Source organism: Elephas maximus, chromosome 22 (assembly GCF_024166365.1).
Source record: "Elephas maximus indicus isolate mEleMax1 chromosome 22, mEleMax1 primary haplotype, whole genome shotgun sequence".
Classification (NCBI taxonomy): Eukaryota; Metazoa; Chordata; class Mammalia; order Proboscidea; family Elephantidae; genus Elephas; species Elephas maximus.
The window spans coordinates 5,815,115-5,839,188 of NC_064840.1; the positions used below are offsets into that span (position 1 = coordinate 5,815,115).

General features: G+C 48.1%; 1 protein-coding gene across 2 annotated transcripts in view; it reads left to right on the forward strand.

The window, feature by feature from the left end:
- Positions 1-16,080, forward strand: part of SCARB1 (scavenger receptor class B member 1) — an 82,734-nt gene extending 66,654 nt beyond the window's left edge. The window contains exons 10-13 of one of the 2 annotated variants that reach the window (XM_049867012.1): positions 5,758-5,809; positions 6,690-6,836; positions 9,946-10,074; positions 15,037-15,123. In XM_049867012.1, the coding sequence (XP_049722969.1) occupies positions 5,758-5,809; positions 6,690-6,836; positions 9,946-10,074 (328 nt within the window). In that variant the 3' untranslated portion in view covers positions 15,037-15,123. Of the gene's footprint in view, positions 1-5,757; positions 5,810-6,689; positions 6,837-9,945; positions 10,075-15,036 lie in introns of both variants that reach the window. The other variant, XM_049867014.1, reaches the window with a different exon arrangement.
- The last annotated feature ends 7,994 nt before the right edge of the window (positions 16,081-24,074 follow it).

A 24,074-nucleotide genomic window follows, 5' to 3' on the forward strand; every position in this document is an offset into this window, starting at 1 on the left:
TCAATCAATAAGATTATATGGTTCTTATCTTTTGTTTTATTTGTGTGATGAGTTACATTGATTGTTTTTCTAATGTTGAACCATCCCTGGATACCTGGTATGAATCTTGCTTGGTCATGATGACTTATTTTTTTGATATGTTGTTGTGTTGTTGAATTCTATTGGCTAGAATTTTGTTGAAGATTTTTGCATCTGTGTTCATGAGGGATATTCGTCTGTAATTTTCTTTTTTTTTTTTTTGGTGTCTTTACCTGATTTTGGTATAAGGGTTATGCTGGCTTCATAGAATGAGCTTCGGAGTATTCCATCCTTCATTATGTTCTGAAATACCTTTAGTAGTACTGCTGTTAACTCTTTTCTGAAAGTTTGGTAGAATTCTCCAGTGAAGCCGTTAGGGCCAGGACTTTTTTTTTGTCGGAAGTTTTAAAATTACTTCTTCAATCTCTTCTTTTGTTACAGGTTTATTTAGTTTTTCTACCTCAGTTTGTATTAGTTTAGGTAGGTGGTATGTTTCTAGAAATGTGTACATTTCCTCTAGGTTTTCAAATTTGTTGCAGTACAATTTTTCATAGTATTCTGTTATGATTATTTTAATTTCAGTTGGGACTGTTGTGATATCACCCATCTCATTTCTTATTCAGGTTATTTGCTTCCTCTCCTGTTTTTCTTTTGTCAGTTTGGCCAGTGGCTTATCGATTCTGATCTTTTCAGAGAACAGCTTTTGGTCTTGTTAACTCTTTCAATTGTTTTTCTGTTCTCTATTTCATTTATTTTTGCTCTGATTTTTATAATTTCCTTTCTTCTGGTGCCTAAGGCCTTCTTTTGCTGCTCTCTTTCTATCTGTTTGAGTTGTAGGGTTAATGTTTTGATTTTGGCCCTTTTTTTATTTTGTATGTATGCATTTGTTGCCATCAATTGACCTCTGAGCACTGATTTTGCTGTGTCCCAAAGGATCTGGTAGCATGTGTTTTTATTTTCATTTGATTCCATGAATTTCTTTATTCCATGCTTGATTTCTTCTATAACCCAGTAGTTTTTGAGCAAGGTGTTGTTCAATTTCCATGTAGTTGATTTTTTTTTTCCTTACTTTTTCTGTTATTGATTTCTGCTTTTATGGCTTTATGGTCAGAAAAGATGCTGTGTAATATTTCGATGTTTTGGATTCTGTTAAGGCTTGCTTTGAGGCCTAATATGTGGTCTATTCTGGAGAATGTTCCATGTGCATTGGAAAAGAAAGTATTCTTGACTGCTTTTGGGTAAAGTGTTCTGTATATGTCTATGAGATCAAGCTGGTTGATTGTGGCATATAGATCTTCTGTGTCTTTACTGAGCTTCTTTCTGGAAGTTCTGTCCTTTACTGAAAGTGGTGTGTTAAAGTCTCCTACTATTATTGTGGAACTATTTATTTTTCTTTTCGATGCTGTTAGAGTTTGTTTTATGTATTTTGGAGCTCTGTCATTGAGTGCGTAAATATTTATTATGGTTATGTCCTCCTGGCGTAGTGACCCTTTAATCTTTACATAGTATTCTTCCTTATCCTTTGTGGTGGGTTTTGTTTAAAGTCTATTTTGTCAGAGATTAATATTGCCACTCCTGCTCTTTTTGGAGTGTTGTTTGCTTGATATATTTTTTTCCATCCTTTGAGTTTTTGTTTGTGTCTTTAAGTCTAAGGTGTGTCTCTTGTAGGGAGCATATAGAGAGATCGTGTTTTTTTTAATCCATTCTGCCACTCTCTGTCTCCTTATTGGTGCATTTAGTCCATTTACGTTCAGTGTAATTATTGATAGATATGAGTTTAGTGCTGTCCTTTTGATGTATTTTTGTGTGTGTGTTGTTGACAGTTTCTTTGTTCCACTTAATTTTCTGTGCTGAGTCATTTTTCTTTATGTATTTTCTTCTCATCTTTTTCATTGTTGTTGATTTTTGTATTGGCTGAATCTTTATGTTTTTCTTGTTTTTTATTTTGATGTGTAGGATTGTTAGTTTCCTTTGTGGTTACCTTAAAATTTACCTCTATTTTTCTAAGTTTAAACCAATCTTTTATTTTTTGATATCGCCTTGATTTCCTCTCCACATAGAAGTTCTATGACTACATTATTTAGTCCTTCTTCTTGTTTTAATGTTGTCATCTTTTACATAGTGATGTCTCTGTTTCCCTATTTTCAGTGTTTTAGGTTTCACTTATTTTTTGTGACTTCCCTATCTGGGTTGATACCTAGGTGTTCTAGTCTTGTGTTGTTATCTGATATTATTGATTCTCTAACTGGAGGATTCCCTTTAGTATTTCTTGTAATTTTGGTTTGGTTTTTACAAATTCCCTTAACTTCCGTTTATCTGGAAATGCCCTAAATTCACCATCATATTTGAGAGACAGTTTTGCTGGATATGTGATTCTTGGCCGGCAATTTTTTTCCCTCAAGGCTTTACATATGTCGTCCATTGCCTTCTTGCCTGTGTGGTCTCTGTTGAGTAGTCAGAGCTTAGTCTTATTGACTTCTTTGTAGATGACTTTCCATTTATCCCTAGCTGCTCTTAAAATTCTCTTTATCTTTGGTTTTGGCAAGTTTGATTATAATATGTCTTAGTGACTTTCTTTTGGGATCTACCCTGTGTGGGGTTTGATGAGCTTCTTGGATAGATAACTTCTTGTCTTTCACAATATCAGGGACGTTTTCTGTCAACGAATCTTCAACAACTCTCTGTATTTTCTGTTATCCCCCCGTTCTGGTATTCCAATCGCTCAGAGGTTATTCCTCTTGATAGAGTCCCACATAATTCTTAGAGTTTCTTCATTTAAAAAAAATCTTTTATCTGATTTTTCCTCAAATAAACTGGTGTCAAGTGCTTTATCTTCAGTCTCACTAATTCTGACTTCCATTCCCTCAATTCTGTTCTATGACTTTCTCTTGAGTTGTCTAATTCTGAAATTTTATTGTTAATCTTTTGGATATCTATTTGCTGTCTTTGTATGGATTTTTGCAGCCTGTTAAATTGGTCATTTTGCCCTTGTATAACCTTCTTAAAGTCCTCTATTGCTTTGTCTCTGTGTTCCTTGGCTTGGTCTGAATTTTGCCTGATCTCTTGAAGAGCTCTGTATATTAAATCTTTTGTATTCTACTTCTGGTAATTCCAAGAATTTATCTTCCTCTGGGAAGTTTCCTGGTTCTTTGTTTTGGTTGCTTGCTGAAGCCATCGTGGCCTGCCTCTCTGTGTGATTTAATATTGAATATTGTCACTGAGCCATCAACAAAGTTATCATATTTATTATTTTATGTTTGCTTACTGTGTCCTAGCTTCTTGTTTTGTTTTGTTTTAATATGCCTAAATAGGGTGGTCATGTGAGCTACTTTAATTATTGGCATCTTTGAAGCTCTCACGACCTGTCACCAGGTGGTTAGAGCTGCTACTAGGTATGTGAGCCCAGGAGTCTGTTTACTTTTCTTGTGTGGATTCAGCTCAAGTATCCAGGTCATCAGTCACCGAGTATGTGGTGCAGGCTCTCACCTAAGTCCTAGATGGGTAGGGTTACGTAGTGGTGATTGGAGCAGGCACAGTAGGGGGTTATGTGCTGAGCAGGGTAGGGGGCTGACAGCTGTTTCTGAGTGCCTGTGTGGAAGGCATGTCACTGCTCCCTAGAGCATGTAGGTGGGTGGATTTTGCAGCTGGACTTTGGGCACCCAATGTTCTTGGCTTTAAGGACTGGGGGTACCACTTATTGTTGGACCCCTGTCGTGGGTGGCTAGGTGGAGTGGGTGGAGCCACCAGTCCTCAGGCCCCTGATGTAGGTAGGTGAGGACTCTGCGTAATGGACAGGGTGGTGTCAGATGTCATGCATCTGCCACTCTCTCTTAGCTGTTGCAGTTGAAAACAGGCTTCAGGTATATACCCTGCTGTACCATGCTAATGAGGGCCTACACTGTTGAAATGGGCCCACACAGGTCTAGGCAGGAGTGAAAGGTATTCAAAGTCCATGGACCCCTTATGCCTGTGCTTAAGCAAGGGGGCTGTGCCTGCCCTGAGATCCTGGCTTAGGGAAGCTGGCATATTATTTTTTCCTGTTTATTATTTGTTTGTTAATTTGTTCCCTCTCCAAAGCCAGGAGAACGGCTTGGGGCATTTGACGGGTCCATTTCCAGCCCAGGGGGTGCAGCAATTACTGCATCTGGACTAGGCCCAGAGCAGAGTGGGGAGGGTGTGGGTGAAGAGGAGAGAGGTACTTCCCAGAGGGGGAAGGATTATTTTGATCCCAAGTGGTAGGTTAGACCCTTACACTTAACTTTCACAGATCCAGCGCCACTTTCCCTTGATTCCGGAGGCTTGTGCAGACTCTCCATTGCTCAGTATCTCCTGATGTGGAAAACGCATCCCAAGTGCTACTGCTTGCCTCAGCCTGTGCGCGCCAGCTGATCCAGCCTGCAGGGTGCTGACCAGGCCAGGCCTGGCAAACCCTTGCTGCTTCTGAACTGTCTCTCCCTCCCCCTGCCACACGGTCTGACTCCTCAACTTTGTCTTTGATGTTCAGGGCTCCTAGATTGTCATATATAATTGATTCACTTGTTTTTCAGGTCTTTGTTGTAAGAGGGACCACAGGAAGCATCTGACTATTCTGCCATCTTGGCCCTACTAATTCTGCCTCTTGCTCACTAATTCAAATTCTTGATAAACACTTTGCAAGCCTGCAGTTCACATGGATGGCTGGATTCTGCCTGTTTGTGAACCTGGTGTCTGTGGGCTGCTACTTTTGCCTCTGTGGGCCTCTGGTGGTCTCAAGGGCGGTGGTCTCAACAGCAGGCGTGCATTGCCATTCCCAGGGCCCAGGCTTGGGGTGATGAGGGATGGCGTGGGAGAGCTCTAGAGGCACAGCCATCTGGAAGCAGGAGCTGTTGAACTGTGATCCTCAGAGGAACTTTTGTACTGTGTTACTCACCAGGCAAAGACAGTGGGAGCTGCATTGAAGCTTGCATTTAATTTACATCAGTCCTTACAAACTCTTTCAGAGAAAAGAGGCCCAAGTAAATGACACCTTCCACGGCGCTTCTGAACCTTTATCACCTGTAGGCGGTGCTGTGTGAACTCATTTCTGTCAGTGTGTGCTTGAGAGATTCTGGAGAGAATTGTGATAGCGCGATTTGGCCCCCAAGTGAGTTCCATTTCCCAATGCACAGCTGAGCCATCCTTTAAGCAGACTCAAGAACGATGACTTCACCTCCGCACTGTGCCAGCTCACTGTTAAGCAGCCTTCCCAGATGCCCTGCAGAACATGTCTGCAAATGTGTCACTAAGAACTTGATGGCACAGCCTTCCCTTGCTGCAAGGAGGCTGAGAAATGGTATTTTAACTGGGTGCATTGCCATCCTGCATAGAACGGGGCTCTGTTCCTAAAAGAGAAGAATGGATATAGGCAGGTAGGCAGTCTCTGCCATATAGAAGATGTGAGCTTCGATTTAAAAAGATATTGTCCCACTGTCGAATTGCTCCCTGCAAAGGGAGACTCCTACCAAGCCCTCACCAATCAAGCAGCTGCAAAATCAAACCCTGCCTGATCCCAGAGCTTACCCAGGAGATGGAGACAAAGATGCGGTGAAACCCACGTGAAATTGTGCACTACAGATCACTAAGTAAATACAATTAAGCCCGTGTGTACCTGGCTTACTGGTTAATCCACCCCCATTACAAGCACACATCCAAAGCTATCCGGCTTAGAACATGGTGAAGAGACTTCTCACCTTCAGTGTCTGTTGTCTTGCTTATTTCCAGACAAACGGGGAGCATCAGTCCTGTGGTCCTGCCCCTGCTTTGGTTTGGAGAGGTAAGGCGTTCCCCACTTGCTTCACCAGGTACCTTTGGGCAGGTGTTGGGTACCTGTGGAGGAGCCAGTGGGGATTATGAGGCCGGACAGGAATGTGACATCGAGCAATATATTAGAAACTTTTCACACTGTCCCGGCACTCACACTGTCCCGGCACTTTGTCCGTTGTTTCACTGAGTTGAAAAGATCACTCGGTTTGGGGCAGACAGGAGCTGCATGAATGTATGAAAAGGTGAAGTCCCTGGCCCAGGGCATAAGGTAGTTTTGTCAATGCCAGTGACCACTTCTGCTGAGAGAAGGAGAGCTGGCTTTCAGGGTGTCAGCTTTTCGTCTGAACTTTCTTCTCTACCAGCTTTTCGGGTTTTCGTCCTGGCCTAGCTCCTTTTAAGTCGGGGTGAGAAAAGGGTTAGACTTTCCAAATCTCAGATTTACTTACTGCTTGCATCACAGTCTGATGTAGGTTGGTGGGGAGGCGGAGCTCTGCTCCATGCAGTCATTCAGGGAGGTGCAGGCCCCGCCCATCACAAAGCCCTTCTCATCTTGTGACCCCACCCCCGAGGTCCTCAGGTTCCCTCCCTCCCTGCCCCGCAATCTGCACTCAAATGGAAGGTTTCATGGGCCAGGCTTGGAGGGCTTACGTGTCACTGCTAAAACCCCATTGGCCAGAGCGCGATCACATGGCCCTACCCCACTGCAAGGGCATCTGGGAAATGTAGTCTCTCAGGTTGTCCTGGAGGCAAAGGTGGCTCGGGCAGGCTCCAGCATCAGCTTTGCCCGTGAACTTGAGATGGGGAAGGTCTGAGGGCGGGGCCGAGGCCGGTGGAGGGGTGGCCCCCAGCCCGTGGCCCCAGTCCACCTGTCGGCCATCCCACCTCCCCAGAGCGGCACGATGGAGGGCCAGGCCCTGCAAACCTTCTACACGCAGCTGGTGCTGCTGCCTGCAGTGCTGCACTACGCCCAGTACGTGCTCCTCGCCCTGGGCTGCGCCCTGCTGCTCATCCCGGTCGTCCACCTGATCCGGAGCCAGGTAGGTGGTGCTGGAGCGCGGCCTGGGCCGGCGCCTTAGCTTGCCTGCTGGGGGGGGGGCCTGGACTCGATCTCCCAGCCGCCCCTTCTTTCTCTGCCTTCCTGCGCTTGGCGCCCTCAGCCTGGAGCCCCCTGGGGCTGCCGGCAGAGCCCCGGGCGCTCCGGCCCCTCGGCCTCTGCTTGGGGCGGGAAGCCTTCTCTGGCATCTTGCATGGCCTCTTCTCTGCCTGTTCTGGGTGGCCTGGGGACTCTCGCTTGGAGGGGCTGCAGGCAGGTTTGGGGGAATGACACCTGGTACTTGTCTCATTTGTCCGTGGAGTCAGCATCTGCTGGATGTCAGACCCTGTGAACAAGTCCCTGCTGGGGGTAGGGGCATGCTAGTGGGGAGTCAAGACGAAAAACAAGTAAACGGAAACAATTAGTTCACCGATAATGATGGGCTAGAGCGGGGCTGCCCACAGAACTAGAACCTGAGCCACGTGTGTGATTTTGAGTTTCCCGGTAGCCACACTAAACGAAGTAAAAAACCAAGCCCCTTGCCGTCGAGTCGATTCGGACTCATAGCGACCCTTTAGGACAGAGTAGAACTGCCCCATAGCGTTTCCAAGGAGCCGCTGGTGGATTCGAATTGCTGACCTTTTGGTTAGCAGCTGAGCTCTTAACCAGTGCACCACTAGGGCCCCAATTCTAATCACATATCTTATTCAATATATCCAAAAATATTGCCATTTCAACATGGAATCAATATAAGAAGCATAAATGAGACATTTTGCATATTTTGGTATTAAGTTTTTGAAATCTGGTGTGTATTTTACACTTACAACGTGTCTCAGTCCTGACCAGCCCAGTCCCAAGGGCTCAGTAGCCACATGGGACCCTTAGCAATGGTACTGGACAGCACAGTGGCCAAGTGGATTGGGGCAAGTAGGGGTGTCAGGAAAGGCTTCTCTGAAAAGGTAAAGTTTAAGCTTAGATGTGACTGCTAAGAAGACCTTCAGGATAGAAGCCATGGAAAAGCGTTCTCCAGGCAGTGGGTATGGCTGTGCAAAGGCCCTGAGGTAGGGGTGGGTGTGGCACACTGGAGAATGAGACAGAGAACCAGAGTGGCATGAGAGCAGTGAGCACAAGGGAGAGAGAGGTAGGAGGTGGTGTCTGAGAGGGGAGAGGGAAAGGCCCCCCAGGTCCTGTAATGCAGGGTGAGGAGCTTGAAATTGGTTCTAGGAGTGACTAGAAGTTTTTCAGGAGAAGAGTGGCTGATTAGACTGCTGTGTGTAGAATAGGTCCAGGGTTGGGAGGGGTGTAGCTTGAGAAGAACTCTGACGATGGATCCGGAGGACATCCAACCCTCAGAGACAGGAACAAGAGGGGCAGACAACGAATCCCCCTTCTTGATTTGCGGTCATTCATGCATGGTATTCACTGACAAATGCTCACCAGGCAGCTTATTTTTTGTGAGGCACTGTGCAAAATTTTGGGGATACAGAAGTAACTAGAACATGAAGTCTGGAGACCAGTGGGCAGATAGATCTTTAAGCAAATGACTGTAGTCACACGATGACAAAGGCTGTGATCAGGGGCTACCATACTAGGCAGGGGATGGCCACTCAGGGGCAGGAGTCAGGGAAGGGTGATTTCGAATGCAAGAACCAGAAAGTGATTGCAGGGCCCCACCGGCATGCCCTGGAGCAGCAGGCGATGTCTTCCGGGGTGCCCTTAGTGCTGGCCAGGTCTCTGCTTGTTTTCAGGCCAACTTCAAACCTTCTTTCTTGCTTAGCTTTGCCAGACCAGCCTCTTCTCTTTTTGCTCTTTCTTGGAGAAGCTTACTCGCTTGCTTGCTTGCTTGCTGGGGCAATAACAAACCTTTCTAGACTTTTAACCTCTACTTCTAGAACCTGAACTAGACTTCCCTTCTTATTCCCCCATTCTTTGGGGGGAGAAGTTTCCAATAGGTGAGGTTGCCAGGGCCCCACCAGCCATAGCTCTGGTCACGTTGCTGGCTCTAGTGTTTGAGCCCCCTCCCCCCACACCGCTCCGTGAAGGTTCAGCCCACCCACCTGGCTGGACACCTCACTTCTGCTGCTGCCCCAGTGAGAGCCAGGACAGAGCTGGGTGGAGCTGGTGGGCATGAGGGAGCTCCCTGTAGTTCTTGGCTGGATTCTGTGGGAGGGCAGAAGGGAAGGGCCTCCCTGAGCATAGCATCAACATGGGTTTCCGCTGGTGAAGATGCACACATCTACCCACAGGGGCCCTCTGGGGACTGGCTGTCCAGGGGCTGGGCCAGAATAGGGGGAGGCAAGACAGCCTTGTCCTCTGGCCGCCTCTGTCTCTTTCTTAATCTTCTATCAAGAGCAAGAGAAAGCCTCGGCGGGGGAGGGAAGGAGCATGGGGAAACAATCTGAGAACCCTGGCTTGGGTCCTCTTCCCCTGCCTCATCCCCAAATCAGTGTCCCACCCTGAATCCAGTCAGAACACTATTATTTCCACTGACAATGTGGTTGACACTCCCCTTCCTGCAAGTTTCACTGAGGCCAAATGACGGAAATTTATCCCACTAGGTTCTTTGGCTTAATAGGGTTAACCCTTGGTGGGGTTTTTTTTTTTTTTAATTTGTCCTGATTTAAAAAGAAAAAACAATCACACACGTATAAATTCCATCATATATTTTCATTTCTCTTCCAGTCAAGCCATTCTTAAAAAAAAAAAAAAAATCAAAAATATTTTAAGAGAGAAATCTCTGTTTCTGGTCGATGTAAAACACCACCTGCTCAGTGCCCAGCCCGCCCAGCACAGTCCAGCTCCCCACCTCACGTCCTGTCGCCCGCCCAGCATAGTCCAGCTCCCCACCTCACCTCCTGTCTACAGCCTACCTTTACAGGCAGACAGACCCTTTTAAGCTTGACTAGACCATCTCTCGGAGCATGTTTTCCGAAGGCACCTTTATTTCCGTGTGTGGTGGTGATGGGTAGCAAACCCCCAAATCTCAGCTGACTCCAATCACTATCAGTCACTGGACTCTGAAATTCCACGCCCTGCCGGTCTTCCCTTTGCTCTTTGAAAATTGAAGAACCGCGTAAAAACGTCAACTATAAATTAGCTTGGTTATCTTCTAGGAGAAATGCTATTTATTTTGGAGTAGTAGTAAAAAGGGCTCAAAGGATAAGGAGGCCATTCAGGCCTATTCCGAAACTCTGATGACCTCAACTCCCAAGGGGACTGTGCTGCAAGAAGCAAGGCTGTAGGTGGGTACCAGGTAATGGCGCACCTCTCCTGTAGTGGGTAGAACCCTGACAACTTGCAACACCTTGGATCCTACACATTTCTTCAGCCTCAACTTTACCTGGAGTGTCTACAGACTGAAAACACACGTTTGTTTATTTTACGTTTGGAGAAACTACTCTTCTTATAGTCAGTGAATTTTACCCCAGGCATGGTAGGAGATGGAGGGTGGTCCCTGTTCTGCCAGCTGGTGTCTTTTTCTCAGGGTTGTATTAGAAAAGTTGGAAACCCTGGTGGCCTAGTGGTTAAGAGCTACAGCTGCTAACCAAAAGGTTGGCAGTTCGAATCTACCAGGCGCTCTTTGGAAACTCTGTGGGGCAGTTCTACTGTGTCCTGTAGGGTCACTATGAGTCAAAATCGACTTGATGGCAATGGTTTGAGTTTTTTTTGGTTTGATTGGAAAGGTGAAGGAGCCCTGGTGGCGCAGTAGTTAAGTGCTGGGCTGCTAACCGAAAGGTTGGTGGTTCGAACCTATCAGCTGCACCACAGAAGAAAGATGTGGCAGTCTGCTTCCATACAGATTACAGCCTTGGAAACCCTATGGGACAGTTTTATTCTGTCCTATAGGCTCTCTATGAGTCAAAATCAACTCAACAGCGGCAGATATTAGAAAGGCAATGTGTAGGGTTTAGACCAGCTGCTTCTCAAACCTCTCGTACAATTGACTTCTGGGGGAAGTTTACTAAAAATATAGATCCCTGGACAGGCTTCTAGAAGTCCTGGAATAGAATCGTGGCTGGGGCCCAGGAATCTGTATTTTAATGGACCTCCTCGAGGATTCTAATGTAGATAGCTCAGGGACCCCCTTTTTGAGAAACATTGGTCTAAATCTGGGATACCTGACCAATAAAAAGTAATTTAGACATCAGTTGGGCACCAACTGTGTACCCAAGACTTGGCCTGAGGGTAAGGCTGCCAGATTTGGTTAAAAAATAAAAACAGCAAAAAACAAGGATGCGGAATTAAATTTGAATTTGACAAAACACCAGATAATTTTTTTAAGTTTATTTTTGGTGGCAATATACAAAACCAAACATACATCTGTTTGCAATTTCTATATGAACAGTTCAGTGACATTGGTTATATACTTCACATTTTGTCACCTTTCCATCTCTACCCATATTGTTTCATCACCATTAATTTAGACTCTCTGCCCTTTAAAATTCTCATCTGTGCATTAGATTAACTGTTGGCAGTTTGCACTTAGATAGATAACCCTTTATAAAAGCAGAATGCTCAAGGCAACATTCTGAATTAATTGAGCTAAACTGTTGTTTACTTTAGTGATGGGTTCATGGAATAGTTTTGGTTCAAGGTTTAAAGATTATTTCCAGGCAATACATTCAGGGGTGTCCACAGTCTCAATGGATCCAGTAAGTCTGGTTTCCATATGAGTTTGAAGTTCTGTTCCATGCTTTTCCTCTTTTGTTCAGGACTCATCTGTTGGATCCTTGCTCAAAACGTTCAGTACTGGTTGCTGGGCACCATCCATGTCTTCTGGTCTCTTGGCAGAGGAGGCAGTAGTTCATGGAGGCAATTAAAACTGCAGTCCATTTCCTTCTCCCATTCCTGAGTCTCCTTCTTTCTCTGCTATTCCAGGCGAATGGAAACCAGTTATTGTATCTTGGGTGGCTGCTTGCAATCTTTTAAAACCCCAAGTGCTACTCATTGAATTAGGAGGTTGAACAGAAACTCTTAAAAACAACATTAGGCCCACGAAGCCATGACCCCAAACCTTTGAACTGAAAAAACTAATCCCACGAAGTATTTGTTGTTGAGTGCCATCAAGTCGATTCCAACTCATAGTGACCCTATATGACAAAGTAGAAGTGCCCATAGGGTTTCCAAGACTGTATTCTTTATAGGAGCAGATTGCCAGGTCTTTTCTCCCGAAGAACAGCTGCTGGGTTCAAACCCAAGACCTTTTAGCTAGCAGCCAAGCCCTTAACCATTGCACTGGCAGGACTCCTGTGAATTGTCTTCTTTTTTTTTTTTACCTAAGTAGTATCAACAAGTGCAGCCTTTTTTTTTTTTTTTTGGCTGCTACAACAAATAATTTTTTATTAGTAAGTATATTCCATACATATTTATAGTATAAGTATGTTTCAAATATTGCATGGGACATACTTATACTAAAAAGTTATTCCTTGTTTATCTGAAATTGGAATTTAACTGGTTGCCCTGGTTTTCTCTGGCAAACCTCCCTGAGGGAGAAGTAGGTGCCAGGGCTGGTGCCAGGGCTGGTGATACTGGGGATGCTCCCTTCCCCGCCCCCCACATTTCTTTAGATCTGAAGTCTTAGGAGAGCCTCAGCCAGGGCAGTATCCTCCCAGGGAAGGTGACAGGCAGAGCCACAGGCCCTACAACTTGGGTTTGGGCTGGGGAGAGGCGTTTTACCACTGTGCCTCTAATAATAGCTGTTATCTTGGTTTCCGAAAAATGTGCTGCCCTGATGAGCCAGGCCTACCTTGGGTGTAAACAGTTTTCTTGGGAGCCGTGGAGTTCGGGTGTGAGGCAACAGCCATGCATTTTAGGGCCAGTTGGCTGCCGCCAGCTTGCTTCAACTGCCAGGGCAGGAGGGGAAATCAAAAAGAAAATGAGAAGTAGTGGGCTGAGGTGTGTTTGCATTGACAGGCACCACCAGGAGGGGGGCAGCCGCTCCCCAACCAGGCTCTGGGGAGACACCGGGGAGGGAGGGGCAGGGGCTTATCACGTGGGGGCTGAGCACTAAGGGGACGTGGCCCCATTTCAGCAGCAGGGTGTCCTGGCTGGAGATGTGTCCTCCTTCCTGCCTCCCAAGAATTCCTCCGGGTGCCATATCCTTGTGCGCCATCTGGCCCCATGAGCACCACGTTCCCTTCCAGCCATGAGTCCCTTCGGCAGACACTTGCTTGGCACTCTTGGGGTACAGTGGTGGGAGGTTTTGGGCATAGAACAGGGAATCCCTCATCTGTTCAGCTGTTAGATGGGGTGGAAGGGGGGAGTTGAGAAAAGCCAGAGTTGCTTTTAGCACAGATAGAGCTGGAGGTGCACCTCTCAGGACGTAACCACGATGTCCTGCCAACCCCCTCCCAATAAGCTCAAAGGGGAGTTCCTCTTTATTTTGCCAACAGACTCCAATTTTCAACTTATTAGGGAAGTATTTGACTTAGGGAGTATCCCCCCACCCCCACCTCTCCTGCCTTCTGTGAAGCGGCTTGGCCCCCACCCTTGCCCGGCCCCAGCTGTCTGTCTTTGGGGGAGGCAATGTCCTTGGGGACCAGGCCCCTGGGAAGTGGCCATTGGTCATGTCAGGCTGCCTCCACCTAGCTGAGTCAGATTCTTTTAAGTCTCAGGCCTGGGTCCCTGGGGGAATCCCTATACCTTGCCCTGCACCTGGGGGTGGTCCAGAGGCACCTGGGCCAGAGAGGGTGCCTTGCTTGAGAAAAGTCATCAAACAGGTCTCCACTAGCCCCAAAGTGTATTTTTATGTGAATAAGAAAAGATGGCCCATCTGGGCAGACCTGGCCTGCTCTAGGGCAGAAGATTTGGCAAACAAGGTGCCAACTGGTTTTCAGCCCCCTCTGCTGGGCACCCTTGTGCAGTGAGCAGCCCGGACAACTGTACGTGGCAGCCCTTCCTTCCAGGAACTGCCCAAGGCCTTTCTCTCCTTTCATTTCATCTCTTTCCCATTCTAAGTGCTCTTTCCTCAGTGGAAGGGAAGTGGAAAGGAAGAGGAAGAGCCGATTCTTTGTTCTTGCTCCCTGGGGCTTGTTAAACATTACATTCTTGGGGAGACCAGGAGTCCTTCCTCAGCCTTTTTACTTTAGAGTGATAGAGTGAGACTTCCTCACTCATGGCGACTTGGGGCCAAATTGCCGACATTCCAGCCACACCTGGGTGCCCCGAGCTGCCTCAGTGTAGTGGTATATGTAGGGAGGACCGGGGCTTGAATCTGGCTCAGTCCAGGAGGCTTTGGGTGTATCCCGGAAAGACAGAGAGGAGCTGGCCTGCCCGTACCCCGAGCCCAGAGAGTGAAGCAGGTTGCTGGGGGTGGGGAACAAGACTGGAGCTTTTGGGGGTTTTCCAACTAGAGCCACTGGGCAAGGAGGCCCCTTCTTCCTTTGGGGGCAGGGACACAGGACTTACAGGGGATGAATAGGTACCCTAGCGTTATGATTGTTGTTAACTGTATTTTAGTTTGAGAGCTTAAAAAAATGTAATTTTAGATAAGTTATGTCTGCATTCTTCTCCTTCACCCAGAACCAGTAATTAATTATACCTGCCATACCTGTCTCACCTTCTTCCTCAGGTCCCTCTTCCTCTCCCCCTCCCCTTCCCCTCCTCACCCCCTAGAGGAACCATAGTCATGAACTTGGTGTGTGTGTTTTTTTTTTCTTCTTCTTTTCTAAATCTGTATATATGTGACTATGAACAATAGATAACTTAAAAATTTTCTTATCTAAGTGGGGTCATACTCTGTAGCTGGCTGCCCCTCTTCGTTTGTTTGTGAGAAGTGCCACATTAAATAGCACTCCGTGACTACATTTTTGAAATACAGTCTCCCATTGCCAGACAGGCTGCTTCCAGTTTTTCTGTTAATGGTATCGCACATAAGCCCTGGACTCCTTGTTCTGTCTCTTTCCTGTATTAGGCAAGCCTCTCTGGGCCTCAGTTTCCTCATCTCTAAAATGGGGTGGTGGCCAGGGCAAGGTACAGTTTGCCAAGATAAGGTGGCCTTTTCCACATGTATCTTCCAGGAGTCTGTAGGTCACTCCAGCCTTTCCTGTGCCATCTTGAGCTTGACAGATGGGTTCTGGCTGACATTGAGGGAAAGGGGAGGTTTCCACTCTGGGTGGATGTGGGTGCAGGGACCAGGGTGGGCCAGGCATGAGGGTAGGCCTTGGAGAGCCGGTCCGGAGGCCCAGCGTCCCCTTTCTCCACAGGGCCGCAAAGATGCCACGAGCCAGCCCAGCCTGGCGGCTCAGCCAGACCAGCTCCCCAGCCCCTGCACCCCACTTCTAAAGGAGTCTTGAAGCGGACAGCTCACCAGCCACAAAGCCTGAGCACCTTAGTTTCCACACGTGTGCACACACCTGCACACACACATACACAGGTGTGTGCAGACACTCAGGGATGGAGCTGCTGCAGAGGGGACTCAACCAGCACTGTTCCAGAACCTTCTCTCCAAGTGACTTACAGGCCTCTGTCCCCCGGACTGTGGTCACCACTTGCTGTGGGGATTGCGGCCCTCCCTTGGGTGAGCCTGGGAGGTTCCATCCATCCATTGGGCCCCAACTCCTGGTGACGCACGCCACCCTTCCCGAGACCCCCTCCCCTTGAGGCAGGAAACACTGCAGCACCTGCGTGGGATCTCAGCCTTGCAGGAGCTTCACATCCAGGGGCTGGGAGTGCAGAGTTCCTGTGTCAAGGACGGGTGGGTAGAGGGCCGTGGGCTCATCACTCACGCTGGGTCAAGAGTATCTGTTTATAGGCCCACCTGGGCGAAGAACCTGCATACAGGCCTCAGGAAACACTGAACACAGGACTGAAACACTGAACACACGCTCCTGGTCCCATTGTCTCCTTACCCCCGAGCAGGAATTTTCATCTCCCCGAAGTTGACTCAGGCACAGTTTTTGGTGTCTGGGGCCCTTTTCCACCAGTCTAAACTAATGCCATCCTGGATGTTGTGCCAGCTGTACCCAGGCCGGAGCGGCAGCAGGCTCTGTCCTGAGATGCCTAGCCACGGGGTCCCTTGGCTTTTGGGTGCCAGGGCAAAGGTGGAGAGGCCTGGGGGGCCTCCACAGGGTGGGAGACCCCTCCGCCTGGTGCTTCTCATCTCTGGGGCAAGCCACTGTCTCTTTTCTACTGGAAGAGAAATGAATTTTATTGTCTTTTAAAAATAAATCACGGTTGAAACAATAAACCTTTTTAAAAAGCTAACACTCGAGTCTGTGACAACTTATTTGCCGGGTGGAGTAGGCGGTGAGGGGCTTCCGGGAAAGTTTTAAGTTCTTTTTTTTGTTTTTGTCAATAGTTCCTTTCTGGTGGCTGCCACGAGTGTCTCTCACAGGGCTAGGCTGCAGATTTGCTGTTCTTTTGTTATAAATTTCAAACTGTGTATATATTGAAACATTTTTGTAAATCGTGCATGAAGACACTGCTTGTTTCCAAAGAGTAGGCCCAGGTCCTTTGAGACCACTGCTCACAATCTCTGGGTGCCGTGGTAAGTACCGTTGCCATTTTGGTATGGAACTGCCAGACTTTTTTCTGTGCGTTTGTGTATACATCTGCTTCCTGGCAGAGGTACACAGCATCAGCCTGGGCTTTTTCTTTTTTCTTGTTACACAACTGACAGAAGAGAGACGCGGTTAGGAGAATGGATTGGAGCCAGCTGGCCTGGGTTTGCATCCGGGCTCTGCTTCTTATTAGTTCTGTGACCTTGTGCAAGTCACATGCCTACTCTGTGCCTCAGTTTCACCACTTCTAAAATCAAGATCCTAGTACTGACCTCTCAGCGTGGTATTGTGAGGAGTCAATGAGTTTGTGCACAAAATGCTCTCACAACGCAGTTGGCCCATGGAACAGGCTGTATGTTTGCCATCATTAGTATTGTCGCTATCATTGTTAATGATTCACCATCCCACAACTAGATTTTTTTCCACCTAAGTTGTCTTGGACATTGTTCCCTGTTCGTATTTAGTGAGCCACCCCTTTTTAACTAGCGGCTGCGTAGTATTCTGAGGACTGGGACTTACCACACTTTATTTACACTGCCCCCTATTGGTGGACACCCAAGTTGCTTGGACTTTTCCCCCATGGCAAACACAGCTTTAGCCAACATTCCCTCCTTCATTCGCTAGATATTGAGCCCCTGGGGCAGTGCCCAGCACCTGCGCTGTGCAGACACTGCTCCAGGGGCTGGGATATGGCGGTGACCTAACCCTCCCTGCTCTGGCCTTCTAGGGTGAGTTTCTCTCCCTAGAGAAAGGTAAGGGAGGGCGAATTACTAGGTCATTGGTTGTGCAGGTTATTGCAGCCCTAATGGACACTGCCAAATGCTGCCTCCCCAGGCATCCTGAGGTTCTCATGTGCAGCTTTCCGGCTTGCTGCGTGTGTATGTGTAGAGGCGGTGCTCACACCCGCGTGTGTGTGTGTGCGTGTGTGTGTCTAAACCAGGGCCAGTTATCCACAGAGCCCAGGCCCCATAATACTTTTCAGGGACCCACAAAAACGCTTTAAAATCAGAGGGGAAAAAAATGAACTTTTAGGTCAAAGAAAATGTTTTTGTATACAACGTATACACGAATGCAGTTGTGTAAATATCATATATGATATGGCCCCGGCCTGTGGGCTTATGGGGCACGTGAGACCCATCCTGAGCCCAGACTCCCTCCGGGCGCTTCCACCCGCTTTAAGACTCTGTTCTTAGCCTTGTGGAATTTGGTGCAAAACACACTTTTCCGGGGGAGGAGCTCAAATTGGATTTTCTGAGCGGTCCAAAAGGCCCTGCTCAGCGACGCCGTGATGACGTCAGAGGCGCCGTGATGACACACGAGGCGCCGTGGTAACGTCACAGGCGCCGTGATGACACACGAGGCGTCGTGGTAACGTCACAGGCGCCGTGGTAACGTCAGAGGCACCGTGATGACACACGAGGCACCGTGGTAACGTCAGAGGCGCCGTGGTAACGTCAGGGGCGCCGTGATGACACACCAGGCGCCGTGGTAACGTCAGAGGCGCCGTGGTAACGTCAGGGGCGCCGTGGTAACGTCAGGGGCGCCGTGATGACACACGAGGCGCCGTGGTAACGTCAGGGGCGCCGTGATGACACACCAGGCGCCGTGGTAACGTCAGAGGCGCCGTGATGACACACGAGGCGCCGTGGCAACGTCAGAGGCGCCGTGGTGACGTCAGAGGCGCCGCGATGACGCAAGAAAGGCGCTGAGAACCTAGGGGCGCCGTGGTTCCTCGAGGTGCGGGGACGGCCTGGAGGCGCCGCGATGACGTAGGAGGCGCCGAGGTGAGGTAAGAGGCTCGTGATGACGGGAACGCTCAGCCCGGGCGGGCCTGCTGGTTTCCGCCGGGCGCCGAGGCGCGGGCTCCGGGTCCGCCGGGCCGGCAGCGGGTCCAGGGCTCCCGCCGCCTCACCGGCGAGCCCTTCCCGCCTTCGCGGCCGGCTGCTCCTGCTCCCGAGGGGCCGCCAAGCCGCGCACCTGCCCGCCCGCAGCAGGTGGCGTCCTCAGCAGCGACTTATCCTGAGGTCAAGTGCGCAGTTGTTAGAGACGAAACTTCCCGCTTATTGTCACGGTTGATGTTTTAAAGTAAAAGTGTCACCAGCGTCTTAAAATGTACCCAGTGGGATCTAAATAAAACGGTGAGATGATACCCACCGTTCTCCATTAAAAAAAAAAAAAAAAACCCACATACATGATCAGCCTCTATAATAAGATATCTTATGCCTTTTGTCCCTCTTAAACTTGTATTTCCGTCTTCCTTTGAATTTTATCTAAATGTTATACATGTTATGTTTTAAAGTCTTGTATTAATCACCGTATTGTAGTAATCTACAACATAAATATATTTATAAGCCAAAGCAGACATTTTTATTATTTCTTGTGACTGTACATGTTTAAAATTTTGGGGGGTGAGGATCACCATTCAGCTATAGATATCTAATTGATGAAAACATCAGTGTTTTGTTTTTTGTGTGTGTGTATGAAACAAATTTTTCTTAGGATGCATCACCTTTTTGTATGTATTTTTTATATATGTTTTAATTTTCGTGGAGTAAAATGGGATTGTATGTCTGTGCCTACATGCACGTTCAGTTATATGAGTTTGACCCCATATATAGGTTCAAGCACTCATCACCACAGTCAGGATACAGAGCAGTTTCCATCATCCCCCCAAATTTCCTCATGCTTCCTCTTCCTAGTGAAAGCCTCCCCCAACACCTCACCTCTGGCAACCATCAATCAGTCCGTGCTCCCTGTAGTTCTGCCTTTCTAGAATGGCATGTAAAGGGAATCATACTGTATGTAGCTTTTGAGACTGGCTTCTTTTCACTCATCGTGTCTTTGAGATTCATCCATGTCATAGCGTGTATCAGTACTTCATTCCTTTTTATGACCGAATAATATTCCACTACATGAATATATCACATTTGGATTAGCCACCCATTCAAAACGAGCCCTGGTGGTGCAGTGGTTAAGTGGTTGACTGCTAACCCAAAGATCTGTCATTTGAACCTACCAGCTGCTCCGTGGGAGAACAGACCTGGTAGTCTGCTTTAGTAAAGATTTACAGCCTTGGATCCCTTATTGAACAGTTCCACTCCGTCTTCTAGAGTCACAGTGAGTTGGAATCGACTTGACGGCAGTAGGTTTGGTTTGGCTTTTTTATCCATCATTCAGCGGGCATGTGGATTGTTTCCGCTCTTTGGCTGTTATGAATAATGGTGCTGTCAACAGCTATGTGCAGGTTTTTGTGAACATAAGGCTTCATTTCTCTTGGGTAGGTATCTAGGAGTGGGATGGCTTATTCACATGGTAACTCCATGTTTCTTTTCTGGAGGAATTGCCAGACTCTTTTCAAAGCTGTACCATTCTGGCTTTCCTCTGGCAGTGTTTGAGAGTTTCACTTGCTTTGCATACTCGCCAGCTTCTTGGTATTTTTAGTTTTAAAAAAAAATTTTAGTCATTCTGAAAGATACATAGTGGTATCTCACTGTGGTTTTAATTTGCATGGAAATGCATCCCTTAATGAGATGCCTGGGACTTTCCTTCCACCCCCAGGTGTCCATGGGTGACTGTCACTTTTTGCTAGAATCATCGATTCTATTCTTATTTCGTAGCTATAAACCCAGAGCAGCCTTGTTGACATAAGTAAGTAGCTGGGAGTAGAAGGAATACTCTGATGCAATGTCCTTCAGTTCTTTAAACTCCTTCTGAGTAATGGACAGAAATCACACAGTGAGCTGTCAGCAAGAAGTATTTTAATGCTCTCTCGGCTGACAACTCCATTTGACCTGCCCTCAAATTCTTAGAAAACAATGAAGTATAAATTACCTGACTTGCAAAAGTACTTATTACCCAGTCTTTCGATTTGTTCTCAAAACCAATATTTGGGAATTTCCCTCTGGTGGGTGCTGGGGGGAGTGGAGGGGTTTGCCTGCCTGCTGCGGGGTGGGTGAAGGGCCTCATGAAGGGGCTGGGGAAGCAGCCCCTACAACTTGGGCCTCCTCTTGGGGAGATGCCAAGGCCAAATGCTCCTGCCTGAGTCAGAGGCCTGGAAAATGGTTCCCTTAATACCCCCAGTGCCTGTTCCCCTTGGAAAGATGAGCCCAGTGGTCCCCAACTTTAGTTACTTAATAACTACTGCATGGATGGCACAGTAGTTAAGTGATTGGCTGCTAACCAAAAAGTCAGTGGTTCGAACCCACCAGACACTCTGAGGGGGAACGATGTGGCAGTCTGCTTCCATAAACATTAAAACCAAATTGAGTCTGTTGCTGTCGAGTCAGTTCAGACTCATATAGGACAAACTAGAACTGCCCCATAGGGTTTCCAAGGAGCTGCTGGTGGATTCAAACTGCTGACCGTTTGGTTAACAGTCAAACACTTAACCACTGTGCCACGAGGGCTCCTCCATAAAGATCACAGGCTTGGAAACTCTATGGGTTAGTTCTACACTCTTCTATAGGGTTGCTATGAGCTGGACTTGATGGCAGTGGGTTTTGGCAAGGGTGTTTGACTTAACGAGTGTATGAGCCACATCACTGTCACCTTTTGCCTTCAGCTCTACTTGCTCTACTTGCTCTTAAAAAAGAAAAGAGACCATCTCCATAGAGCGTTCCATTCTGTGTGGCCCAGGGGAGCTGGAGACCAGAGAGCTTTGCCCTCCACTTGGCCCATCTGTGAACATCTTGCTCTGAGCATCCTTCTAAGAGTTTAGTCGATTTGTTTTTTGATACAACCTTGGTCCCTAAACCCAGGCAACTCCTTCATCTGGGGCTCCCGGAGAAATCTGCCATCTGCCCCATGTGGATGGAAGGGTTGTGTGAACACCCTGGGGGATGCCTCGTCCCTCTCCACCGTGGCCTCATCCTGAGGAATTTTCAGGAGTATCTTTGACTCCGTGAGACCTTATTCTCATGCCCTCACTTTAGACCCTAACCCCTCTGCAGTGTGTCTCTGCTACTTAGTATTTTTCTTTAAATCGACTCACTTTTTTACTTAAAGAATTTTGCTTTGAAAGGAAGGAGCTGTGTCTGTGAAATTATGGGTCCAAAGAACAAGTTATACATTTGCAATATCAAAATAAACACATACCGAAATAAAGCTGTTCGTCCAGGTACCATGAGTACTGCCCTGCACCCCGGGGGGCTCTGCCCTGTCCGGCTGTGTGTGCCACTCCCACTCTTCCCCCAACCCTGTGGAATAAGTGCCACCCCTGCATGGCAGCCTTCCCTCCTCTGTCTCCCTCAGCACTGGTGTCGGCAAAAGGCTTGATTCCAGCCATGCCCCCTCCCCCAGGAAGCCCTCCTGATCACTCCTGCTTGTTCAGCTTTCCTTCCTCTTGGAACTCCTGGAGCACTGTGTCTGAACCCCAGTTGATCCTAGAATGTTCTAGAATACTAGAAGTCCTAACTCCAGTTGGCTACAGCCTGAAACCCCAAGGGCATGTAACATAACCCCAGTGCTGGAATAAACACAACCAAGAAGTTTACTTACTTGCGTTGGCTCACTGAGATCTTCATTCTTTCAGTCAGCACTGGGGATAGAAGGGTGGACCAGACAGATCTGGCCCGTCCTCTCAGGCAGCTTTACGGTTCACCACTTACCAGCTGTGGGACCCTGGATGAGTCACAGAACCTAGGGCAAGTCAGTAGCCTCTCCTGAGCCCCAGCTTCCCCCTTCTCCTCCACAGAGAACTAAAACCTATTTCTGGGACGTTGTATCTGCAAGAGATGTCTGAAGCTCATTGTTAATACGGTTGCCAGGGCAGTATTCCTCATTTGAAAAGATGGGAACAATCTAACACCTGCCTTACGGGGTCACCAGGAGCTCAGCAGGGTTGGTGGCTCCATGCGACATGCTCCAGGGAGGGTACCCCAGGATCAAGCCCACTGCCCTGGAGCTATCCACGTCACACACTGAGCCGTGGTCTCCCAGCTCCCACGCGTGCCCGTGCAGACCATTCTCCACGCAGGGCCTGAGATGTACATCTATCACAAGGTCCAGCTCTTGCTCAACTAGGGATGAAGCGCCCCTCCCTCCCCTGTCCAAGGCTGCTGGGAAAATCCCTCCCCTCCTCCGACTGCAGTTCCAGAAGCGGCCAGTGGGGGGCGAGCTGTGCATGCGATTGTTCAGAGAAGTCTGGGTTCAAAGAGGTGCTGCCGGATCACCCCACTGGTCTGTGAATGGATTTTAAATTGGGGGCTGTTACCAGGCTTCCACCTCTTGGCTTCGGGAACCTGTAAACCCGAGAAGTTGTCTTTTATGTGTGTGTCTGGGCGTTATGTTTCTGGGAAACATTGCCGTCAGACTTTCACAGGGGTCCGTGACCCTCTCCAAGTCCCTATAGAGGGGATTCAAGTCAAAACAAAATCCCTGCAAGCCTCGCTCTTCCTTCGCGGGCTCAGGCCTTGGGGGCAAGCTGCCTGCATGCTGATCCATATGCTGCTCCTGTCGGGGGGTGGCCTTGGATAGTTCCGGAACCACGTTTCCCTGCCATGAGGTGGGAGCGAGATCCCTGGTCCCCGAATCCCCAGGAACCCCCGTGATGTTGAGGCAGAATGGGTGTGTGGGCATTCCCTGTGGAGTCTGGGACCTCTCTGAAGATCTCAGCTGCTGCAGGCATGCCTTAGATACCTGCTGTATGCAGAGCCCTTGCTGGACACTGACAGGGAGTCTCCTCTGAGATGGCTGTGTGGATGCGTGCACGCATTGATTCATTGATTCATTCATTCATTCAGCCGGTAGTGTTGGGAGCCCGCTAGCCCGGCATGTGTCAGGCTCTGCAGGTCTGTTGGGAGTTGTCCTGGGTTATGCCGGCGATTCTCAAGGAAGCGCTCCCAGGAGGAATGGGGGGTGATCGGGCCTGACCGGACCCACAGGGGACACTGCAGTGTAAACTGGCCACCTATCTTAATTATCTAGTGCTGCTATAACAGAAATACCACAAATGGGTGACTTAACAAATTTATTCTCTCATGGTCTGGGAGGCTAGAAGTCCGAATTCAGGGTGCTGGCTCTAGGAGAAGGCTGTCTGTCTCCATTGGCTCTGGGGAAAGGCCCTTGTCTCTTTTCAGCATCTGTAGGCCCTACATTCCTTGGCTCCTTGACGATCTTCATCTCTCTTCCCCCCACTGTGCTCCTTTTCTTCCTTGCTTAATCTTCTCTAAAAAGAGATTGACTCAGATCACATTTTACGCTAATCCTGTCTCATTAACATAACAATGAAAACCCATTCCCAAATGGGATTATAACCACTACCCAAACCAGAAAACCAAACCCATTGCCATCGAGTTGATTTCAACTCATAGCAACCCTATAGGATGGAGTAGAACTGACCCATAGGGATTCCAGGGAGCACCTGGTGGGTTCAAACTGTCAACCTTTTGGTTAGCAGCCAAACTCTTAACCACTGTGCTATCAGGGTTTTCATAACCACTGCAGCCAAAAAACCAAACCAAGCCCAGTGCTGTCGAGTCGATTCCAACTCATAGCGACCCTATAGGACAGAGTAGAACTGCCCCAACCACTACAGGAGCTAGGATTTACAACACATTTTGGGGACACAATTCAATCTGTAACATTCTACCCTTTGGCCCCCCAAAATCTATGTTCCTCCCACAAGCAGAACCCAAGATGTTAGCTCTCCCACACCCAACCATCCTTGGCTGAGGGCTGTCCCAGGAGGGAGGCTGGGCTCCAGCAGCCAGCCCCAGGACAGCTGTCTAAGGAAGGCCTGCAGG